This window comes from Podarcis erhardii (assembly GCF_964252035.2).
Source record: "Podarcis erhardii genome assembly, chromosome: 1".
Taxonomy (NCBI): domain Eukaryota; kingdom Metazoa; phylum Chordata; class Lepidosauria; order Squamata; family Lacertidae; genus Podarcis; species Podarcis erhardii.
Window position 1 is genome coordinate 8,570,331 of NC_138497.1, and position 10,666 is coordinate 8,580,996.

The 10,666-nt window shown below is 47.6% G+C and overlaps 1 protein-coding gene across 2 annotated transcripts in view; it reads left to right on the forward strand.

Annotated features, from left to right (window-relative positions):
* Positions 1-5,343, forward strand: part of DAAM1 (dishevelled associated activator of morphogenesis 1) — a 175,350-nt gene extending 170,007 nt beyond the window's left edge. For both annotated transcript variants that reach the window (XM_081859162.1, XM_081859163.1), the window contains one exon: positions 677-5,343. In XM_081859162.1, coding sequence (XP_081715288.1) covers positions 677-886 — 210 coding nt within the window. In that variant the 3' untranslated portion in view covers positions 887-5,343. The remainder of the gene's footprint in view (positions 1-676) is intronic.
* The last annotated feature ends 5,323 nt before the right edge of the window (positions 5,344-10,666 follow it).

Here is a 10,666-nt window from a genome sequence, read left to right on the forward strand (position 1 = left end):
GTGCATCTAGTTGTTGGGGTGTTAAGTTGCCATGCGTCTGTCTTGGGATATGAGGGGTAGAGAAATTGCAATAAAAATTGTGTGCAAAAATGAAAACCAATAAAAATTATTGGGGGAATGCATAGGTAAAGGTAAAGGGACCCCTGACCGTTAGGTCCGGTTGTGACCGACTCTAGGGTTGTGGCGCTCATCTCACTTTATTGGCCGAGGGAGCCGGCGTACAGCTTCTGGGTCATGTGGCCAGCATGACTAAGCTGCTTCTGGCAAACCAGAGCAGCGCATGGAAACGCCATTTACCTTCCCACCGGAGCGGTACCTATTTCTCTACTTGCACTTTGACGTGCTTTCGAACTGCTAGGTTGACAGGAGCAGGGACCGAGCAACAGGAGCTCACCCCGTTGCGGGGATTTGAACCGCCGACCTTCTGATTGGCAAGTCCTCGGTTCTGTGGTTTAACCCACAGCGCCACCCGCGTCCCATGGGGAATGCATACATTAACACAAATGCACATGGACAAATTTCATGTGGGCTTAAAAATATATCAGAAGGTGATGCAGAAACAGGGAATCTGTTGGTTTTGGTTTATTGATTTCCCAATGTTTTAAGTTACAGCGTGTTGCTCGTAGGATGTGTCAAATCCCTGCCCGTTAACCCTTCCTTTTTCCCTTCCCGATAGCTCAAAGAGCAGCGAGAGAGGGAGCGCAAGGCAAGGAAGGCGAAAGAAAACAGCGAGGAGGGCGGGGAGTTCGACGACCTCGTCTCGGCTTTGCGGTCCGGCGAAGTCTTTGACAAAGACCTGTCCAAACTCAAGCGCAATCGCAAGCGTATCACCAACCAGCTGGCGGATGGCAGCCGCGAGAGGCCGGTCACGAAACTCAACTTCTGAGCGCGCGTGTATATATATACATATATCTATATATGTATATATATATATTTCAGAAGAAAACTCTAAACCAACCAACAATCGTCTTGGAGGACCCCAGGTCTTTTTACCTTCTGCCTTGCCAGCCCATCAGTGGCCCTCCCTCCCTCATCTCGTCCTGCCTGTGCATGAATGTTTTCAGTGGGAGCATGTGCGCAGGTGCGCTGCGCCCAGAGTCTGGTGATGCGGCTGGGATTCGGAACTGTGTGCATGCGCAAGCGCGGGCGTCAACATGCACAGCCACCGCTGCCTGGATGAGTTCTCCCTTTTCTATCAGTGGCGGGAGGCGGGGGGGCGGGCAGCGCCGTCGCAAAAAGTAGCTTTCATGCTGTCTAAGCACAAGTGTCGGTGATCGAGAGAGAAAGAGAGGGGGAGGCGAAAACATCCCCCCCAAAACCACGGAAATGAGAGAGGCTGGTGGGCGATACCACTTGGGTCCGTTCTGGGGGGTCCTTTTATTTTGATATAAAGTTGGGGTGGGGGGGAACAGCTTGGAGTTAAGAGGGGGAAAGAAGTGCTGCTATTGTGCTACGAAGTGCAAGGGCCTTTTGACATGGACAGGCCAGCCTCGGAAACCTGTTGCCATTGAGGCTACAGGTGGGGGGAGACGTCCATTAAAAACAGCTCTTGTTCAGTCTGAACGTAGCATTGTTGGGGGAAAGCCGAGATTATTATTATTTGTTTCTGTTTTCACTCAGAACTTGAACATCCCTTGTGGCCGTTGTGCCAGCTCCTTTGTGTTCCGTAACCCCCATTTTTTTGGGGGGGGCAGTTGTGCTTCTGTTCCTTTTGAACGAGACGCACCTCTCTCTTTGGGGGCCTTCAGGGAACCAGCTGAAGGCGACCCAAAGGATTTTCTCATTGCTGTAACGACACCGATGTAGAATTCACTCGTGTGTGTGGGTTTTTTGCCTGAGACCAGTTGGTGGGGTGGGGGTGGGGATTTGGGGGAGGGTCTCTTCTTAACTTTTCGTTTTAACGGAAGAAAGCGTCTGTGTATTCATTATAGTCCGTTTCCCATTCCCCGTCCCGACAGGACAAACTGTATTCTCTGTAAAGGTCGCTCAGAATTGGCTCCGTTCAGGCCAGTTTCGCTGTAATGTACCCGGCCAATGCAGGATAACTCCAGGGGCGCCTTGGGTGTAATGTGCAAACTTTGGCCACGATCCAGAAGAGCCTTTCCCGTGCATGGCAAAGGTTGGCTAATGAACTCTCAAGTATTCATAGCTGGGCTTGCCATTATGCAGCCTGCCCCCTTCTCCTTTCCCCATCAGACAGACTGCCCACTTAAGGCTGCCTCTGTTTACAGATCTGTGCCAGAATGATGAGCATGGATCTTGGAAGGGCAACCATGCTTGCCGGGGGCGTTGCTCCAGGGTTTCCCTTCCCCTCGAAAGAGGTTAGTAGGGAGTTTCTGCAAAGAAGGAGTCTGGGAGATGTTAGGGACCTAATGTATAGCGCAAGGGTAGCAGGAAAAAGGCCGCGAAAATTCTTGTTTCTTGCAAACGGGCTTTGCTATTCATAGTGTTTTTCTCCTTGCAGATTTGTAAGAAATTTGTCAAGTTGTCAATCCGAAATCTCCTTAAACCCAGATTGCTCAGGGAGTAATTAATAATTTAAAAAAACGAAACAGTAATACAAAATATTAAAAAAATTGGAAAAGTTAAAAAAAAAAGCCAATCTTATAGCGTGGCTTAATATCCTTAAATTATAGAGAATATAGAGGACTGTTACTTTCTTTCTTTTTTGCTTTTATTTATTTGCGGGTTTTTCTCTTAAGTGATTTTTATACCATCCACATCGTGATCCAAAACCGAACGGGGATTTTTGTGTGTTGTTGATGTTGCCGTTGTTGTTGTTGTTGTTGTTTTCACTTCTTTCCTGTGGAGGTTTTGAGTTGTGTTTTTTTTCTGTTGCACTAGATAGCTGATGCTGTTTGAAATAGGTTTTTAATTGATTTGTTTTGCTTTGCTATTGTAAAGGATGTTAACTGGAGGGGGGCCGGGGGGGCCGTTCTCTGCCCCACCCCTTCCCCCAGTTGTGTACTGTACAGCAAATGTGCGGATTTATATAGAAACGAGTTTGTACAAAATGCAGTTCCTGTTGCCCGGAATCCCCAAATCCCGATGCAACATGAAAGCTGTGAAGATCACACCAGCGAGAGCTGCGAAAGAGCTCTCTGTGTGTGCGTGAGTATAAGGGCAATCCCTTGCCTCTTTCCCCCTTGTTCTTACGATTTAGTTTTTCTTCATCGCAACTTTTTCGAAGGACCCACGTGTACTGATGGCTCTTCAAGTAGCTTGTCAACGGTAAGAATGCAAACGCCCGATACTCTGGAGTTCTGCAGAGTGCGAAGGCGTGCGAAGGCAGCACTTTGCTCGAAAAGTAAAATAAAAACCAAGTTGTTCATTACTGTTACTTAAACTAAAGTGCCTCTATTTTATATATATTTTTATTTGTAGCTGGGAGGAAATTTGGTCGGATATGGTATTGTTAGGGAGTTGACTTTCAAAATGGAGGGTGGGAGAGAGTTCAGACTGGTCAAAAGGTTGCGTTAAAATGATTTGAGATTGGGGGAGGGGAAGAAGAGAAAAACAACGCAGCATGCTTTGGAATAGGAAAGCGCAGAAAGGGTGCCGTCGGTCACGAGGTTCAGTCTGGTCAAGGGATCTGCCCTGCAGCCTAACAGATTTAGAGGGGCATCTAAAAATTCATCAGGTTCTTGATCTGCAGGATAAGTCCTGGGGAAAGGAAGGTGCCTTTTTTTCAGTGACGTAGCCGGGGTTGCCAGTGCCCAGGGCCACACGGAGGGGTGGGAGGGCAGGAAAAGGATGGAGTGCGCTTGCGCATTCAACTGCCCAATGGCATCTGCGTCACCTAGCCACAGAGATAAGAAAAGAAGAGTTGTTCCATTATCTGGAGAGGTCACTTCCTGGTTTTCATGAAGAAGCCGAGCCCTGTGACAAAAGCACACAGTTGTATTGAGGCAGCACCGGGTGTTGAAATTTTGCACCTGGAGCAACCGCCCCTGTGGGGGCTCCCCACGCTATGCCACTGGTTTTTTTTAACCTCTAGGACAAAGTGATATTTCATTGGAGGAAGCAGGTTGTGTGGAACACCTTTCAGCAACAGCCGTGTGTCCTAGCACAGAAACACCATGATGGACTTGAGACATCCTGCAGCTGTTTGTTGCATTCTGAGAATCAAGACCCCCAATCTACTATTTCTGATTCTCCCAGTGGGCTATCCATAAGTGCATCAAATGCTGGAAAACCCAGCATTCCCCACTTCTGCCACGGGGGAGGGGGCGCTTTGTGCAGTCTGCAACTGTGCCCCCCGCCTACATATTGCAAAACGGTTTCCTGTAGCTGAACCTCAAACCTCAATAAGAATTGCCTCGTGCAAGCATTCTTTGGGAGCGAGTTCAGTTGGGTCCGGCTCAATCGAAAGGAAAGTGCAAGGAAGCAATTTTGCCAAGTGCCTCCACCATTACACAAGCCGTTTCGCCGTCCCACGGGAAGCGAGGTCATTGGGGATGTGGCCGCAGGAATGGGGCATGCAAAGTGACTGTTGCGCCCCGAGCCTGTTCAGTCCAGTTGAGGACAAAGTCAGTGCCCCAAAAGAAGCTGTGTCAATCTTGACCTTGGTTTTGAAAGCTCGCCCATAGTGGTCGCAGCTGCTAGCACCACGTTCCTATTTAGGCTCAGAGTAGACCTGGGCTCGGTAGTCGAATCCATCATGACCCGTTGCAAAGTTGGGACTGTGAAGTCCTCTGGCATTTATTGCATTAAAAGCCACCCTTTCAGCTGGATCTTGACGGACTCTTGTCTGCGCTGTACAAAACTTTGAAAGGTGAGTTTGTGTCTGTTACGCAGCCTGGGTTGCTGGATCTTCCGGGATTTCCAGGGATCCACGCTGAACTGATTGCAGATCGGGGGAAGCAAGGGCACCGGTGGGAAATCTTTCCTTGTGCTTCCAAAACCATTCTTGCTTTGCAACAAGCCTTGCTTGTTGGGCTACACTTGCCATTTCTTCTCGAGTTCTCATTTCCTAAACCATCTCCGTGCGGATGAAAATTCCATGTGCCATTTGTTACATGTAGACTGGTGCTGATGGACGTAGCCACTCTTGTGTTCTTGTTTTTCGTTTTATTTCCTCTCTGTGTCTCTCTCCTGGGTGTGTCATTCTAAAGATATTTTTTTTTTCCAATTCATGCCAAAAAAAGAAAAGAGACAAAAAAGTGATAGTTTGTAAACTGAAGTATACTAATGTAGCTTAGTGGTAGCAAACCGTTTAGTGATTCCTAGGTGCAAGGATGTTTTTTAGCTAGCAGGAAATGCTGTGTATGTTATGAGACTGTACATTTTTCTTAAAAAAAACAGAAGAAGACGGCAATATGCAATAAAGAGTGTACATAACAATATGTGCGTGGAGGCTTATTTCTGGAGTGTATGGTTAAAATTTGTAATTGTTGTTGTTTAGTCGTTTAGTCGTGTCCGACTCTTCGTGACCCCATGAACCAGAGCACACCAGGCACTCCTGTCTTCCACTGCCTCCCGCAGTTTGGTCAAACTTGGGGAATAGCTGTTGTTGAACTACAACTCCCAATAGCCCCAGGTAGCCTGGCCAATGGACAGGGGTCATGGGAACATCTGGAGGGCCACAAGCTCTGCCCCTCCCATTCTAGGGAAGAGCGTGTCTGAGAAATTTCCCAGTGGTCAGTGAGAAGTAGGGAGATAAGGCATAATCCCATGACTGATCTGGTGTGGAAAGAAGCATTGGGGACCATTTAGTCCAAGTGTCATGGAATGGACACAGGAATGGTGGGAGGAACCAGCTGGGGAACTCCCAAGGGAAGAAGGTTCAGAGCCAGGGAAGTAGTGATGGGACAATGATGAGTGGTCAGAGGGAGAAGAGAGAGAAGACTGGGAAGGGGAGGTGTCAGAAGCTGAAGAGGTAACAGGTCTTAGTGAGCTGGGAGAGTCTGTGGCAGAGGATGGTACAGAAGCAGAGTGGCCAAGAGGCAGAGATGAGGCAGGCTGGTGAAGAGGCACGAGTGTCTCCACCTCCTGCTGCAACAAGCTCCCTTCCTCCGACTCCCAGATCCAGAAGAGGCATGAAAAGAGCGGAGGATAAGTTAACCTCATGCAGGTGCAGTCTCAGATTGCGTGGGGAAAGCCTTGAGGAGGAGAGGACTTGGACAGTTGTGGGAAGGCAGGGACCTTCAGTCTCTACAGCTGCTTCATAGGGGCAAGACCTACGGAAGAAGAATGGTTGCCACTCCTATGCAGACCCTGCTTCTTCTAAAAGAGAGTTAACTCCACTTCATTTGATTTACTGCTGGCCCATTCCCGACATGTCTTCAGTGCACGTGTGTGAGCATCCTTCCCTTAGAAAGGTAAAATGCTTGTGGATGCTCATCTGTCATGGATGCTTTGGTTGAGATTCCTGCATATCAGGGCTTTGGACTAGCTCACCCTCAGAGTCCCTTCCAACTCTATGATTGCCAGTCCCACGATGGGTCACACACACACACACACACACACACACACACACACACAAACACACACGCACAAATATAAACAGGTGAACTAACAATCATAACTACCCTCCAACCCAATCTGGATCCATCTGCCCAGCATTTAAGCTGAGTCATCCAACATTATGCTGAATAAACTAGCAGCCCACAAATGGCTGGGCAAATTGGTACACCGCGAGTCAGCACTGAAAAGAAAATGCGTTGCCTCTCAGCCATACCTTGAGGGCGTTCCACAAACGATGCCACCCACCACCAAGTATTTTACACAGCGATCACCATTGTGTGAAAAAAATAAGTGAGGATGTAAAGTGTGAGTTGCCAACCTTTGAGGAACCAACGGGCAAAGTTGGAGGATTGCAAAAGTACTATGTCTGCCAGTCATGAAAGGGCTGCCATGACAGTGTGGCAGGAGGGCCTCCGTGTTGGAGAGGCTGTGTCACTGCAAACAGAAATAAGATGGAACAGCAAACAGTCTCTCACGCACTGTGAAATTACGAGGGGATTGTTACATGATGTCAGGGAGCGTGCTGAGGAGGGCTGAACTGAGGAGGAATGGTGGGAGCCTCCCCCTGATCCTGATTTTTCCCAGGAGCAGGAGGACAGCATAGATTTGGAACAGTGGTTTGCAGAGGGGCATATTTCAGAAGGCAGAAGCTGGGAAATACTGGATGGGGAACAGCCAGCAGAAGAAACACTGGAAGAGAGAGAGTTAAAAGTTTCACAGTCTCTGGATAGCATTCACCCCCCTACTCCAAAGTCACAGAGAGCTCAGAAAGTCTCAGAACAGAAAGCGCAGAAGCTCAGATTACAAGACGTAGGAGTGACGTAGATTAATAGGGACGGGGGGATGCAAGCCTTAACTGGGAGCACCACCATTCTGGGTTGACGCTTATTTTGCCCATCGCTGTGTTTATTAAAGAAACCAACTGGTAAGAATTCCTTTCATTTGATCTGCTCATTTACGGCCACGGGGGAGCAAATCGATTCCCCAAAGCCTGACACCAGAGACCTTTTCACAGATGCCACAGGAGGTATTGGCGGAGCCACTGGTGCCCACAGATGCCATGTTGGCAACCCCTGCAAAATCTGAATGTGCGGCTTGCATTCTTAACCACTTGTGCTTATGTGTGGCCACGTCAGGAGGGCTCAACAAAATGGTGCGTCCAGACCCAGAGGCTCAGCTGCTGCTGAAGATGAATTGCCCATGAAAGAGAACCTGTGTGAAACTGCCCTGCACGTTTCAGGACAGCCACAGATGGTTTCAGGCAGGCGAAACCTGCCTACGATGGGAGCTTTCTAAAGTACTCCTGGAAAGCTTGCAACAGGCTTAGGTGACGTCTTCTCCCAGCTGCAGCCTGATCAGATTTTTATGTCTTCCGCCGGAAGCTGTTTAGTCCTTGCATTGTAAAGCTAACCCGTTGAAGATGTCTTCTTTATTTTCCCTTCTGCCCTTCAGTGACCCTGCACACAGTCGCACTGCGAGGGCTGCTAATTTGATTCAGCCCCTGGATCGTCTCACGGGAACCTATATTTCGGGGGGGGGGGCAGTGATGTTGCTGGTTTGCAGGACGCGTGATCCCTGCACAAACTGCTGTTGCAAGAGCCAGCTGGGCTGGATTATTTTGCAGGTCAGTTGGCAACCTTCTCCCATGCTTTGGGGCTGCATTTCACTCTGGAGTCCATGTCAATGAGCCAGGAACAATTTCCTCCTCGTTTTGAGTGTGCACATGCAGGCACATCAAACGACTCAATACTTGGGAACACAGGAAACTTCCGTGCCCTGCCATTGGTCCAGGTAACTCACTCTTGTTTGCTGCAGGGCAACTGGATCTGCTTGGAGAGAAAGCTCTTCCTCTCACTTGCCCTATGGGACAAATTTGACAGGTGGGCAGAGCAATCCATCTATCAGCTACGGTGGCATTAGAAGCCATTGGGCTTGGGAACGGGTTTTTTTTCCTCTTTGGCTTTGCAAGCAGCCACAATCTAATCTGTATGGCCATAAATTCATCATATGCAGCCCCTGCCAACTCTGCATCCCCAAGGCCGTTCCAGGAGAATGATTGTGTTTCTCCCAAGCACAGACTCAGAAGAAGGTGTACATTAAAATAGGAGAGGATTTCCTCCACAACTTCCTTTAATTTCTCGGGAGAATCCTCTGTGTTGGTTGCAGAGCTTGGGAAGATTCCTTGACCACCCGCTTTCTTTTCTTCCTTTCTTTTTAAAAGAGACTAATTTAATCAAGATTGCGCAGAGATTCCTCCTCCTGCATGGAGTGAAAAGCAGCAGCTCCATCTACTGGTTCAAAGTCTCCTTCCTTCGGCATCTTCACCTGTGCTGCTCGCATCTTTCTGGCGGTTGCTACATCAGAGTCCTTTTAATAATACCGAACAAATAGCTAACAAATCAGTGTGGGTCTCACTTTACAGATTAACATATGCAATACAACAAAACAACACACCGCCCCAAAGTAAATTTAGACAGTGGCAAAGTGGCTGTGAGTGGAAGTAGCATTTTTTGGTTTTCTATGAGAAATGTTGTGGCTCAGTGCTTAGGGCGTCTGCTTTAGGTTTTGCATGCAGACAGCTGCAGGTTCAAACCTTGGCATCTCCAGGTAGAGCTCCTTCCGGAAACCTTGGGCGGTTTCTGCCAGTCAGTGCAGACAATATTGAGCTAAAAGGCAACTTCTTACGATTCTTGGAAACAGAGCAAGTTACTCAAAACAGGCAGGTGGTTGACTTCACATGTTATCCTAAGGCTGTTAATAGTATGAGAATTACTGTATGGGACAAAAATGGCAAACAGAGGACAGACCAACAAATTTTAGGCAGCAGATTATTTTTTTTAAAAGACACTTTAATAGATCCTTGCTGGTCAGGAACCCAAAAACATTTGGGAAACTCCTGCAAAAAATAAAAGAGTAAAAGCTTTGTGTTGTAGCCAACACTGCATGAGCAGTGGTCCAATGCTGAGGGCCTTTCTGGCGGTTCCCTCATTGCAAGAAGTGAAGTTACATAGGCAGAGGGCCTTCTCAGCAGTGGCGCCCTCCCTGTGGAATGCCCTCCCATCACATGTCAAGGAGATAAATCTCTCTGAAGCTATCTTAAGGCAGCCCTGTATAGTGGTACCTCTGGTTATGTACTTAATTTGTTCTGGAGGTCCGTTCTTAACCTGAAACTGTTCTTAACCTGAGGTATCACTTTAGCTAATGGGGCCTCCACGCTGCCGCTGCACAATTTCTGTTCTTATCCTGAAGCAAAGTTCTTAACCCGAGGTACTATTTCTGGGTTAGCGGAGTCTGTAACCTGAAGCGTATGTAACCCGAGGTACCACTGTATCAGAAAGTTTTTAATGCTTGATGTTCAGTTGTGTTTTTGTATTATATTGGAAGTTGCCCAGAGTGGCTGGGGCAACCCACTCAGATGGGCAGGGTATAAATAATAAAGTAGCATCATCATCGTAAATGTTTCCTTAATAATGAGCTTCAGGCAGGCATCAGGCATTTAGGTAGGTGCCTGCTTCAAACTCATGTGGGCTTTAATCTGATCTTCCAATTTGTGGTGCATTTTGCACTTGTGTTATAAATACAAATTTGCTGCTTTAATGCTGCTTGCCCATGGTAGCAATGGCAGTACAGATATAAGTCAACAGTGTGTCATAGCAGCAAAAAAGAAAAAGAAAAGCTAATGCTATTTTAGGCTGCATCAACTGAAGTCTAGTACCCTGATCAGGGGAAGTAATAGTACCACTCTATTCTTGCCTTGGTCAGACCACAAATGGAATACTGTGTCCAGTTCTGGGCACCACAGCTTAAGAAAGATATTGACAAGCTGGAACATGTGCAGAGAAGAGCAACCAAGATGATCAAGGGTCTGGAAACCCAGCCTTAGGAGTTAGTTATGTTTAGCATGGAGAAGACGATATCTCTGAGAGGTGATCATAAAATCACCAAGGGTCATCTAGTCCAACCCCTGCAATGCAGGAATCTCAGCTCAAGCATCCATGACAGACGGCCATTCAACCTCTGCTTCAAAGCCTCCAATGAAGGAGAGTCCATCACCTTCTGAGGGAGACTGTTCCACCATCAAACAGTTAAAACAAAATAAGTTTTTTTTCCTTCCAGTAGCACCTTAAAGACCAACTAAGTTAGTTCTTGGTATGAGCTTTCGTGTGCATGCACACTTCTTCAGATACACTGAAACAGAAGT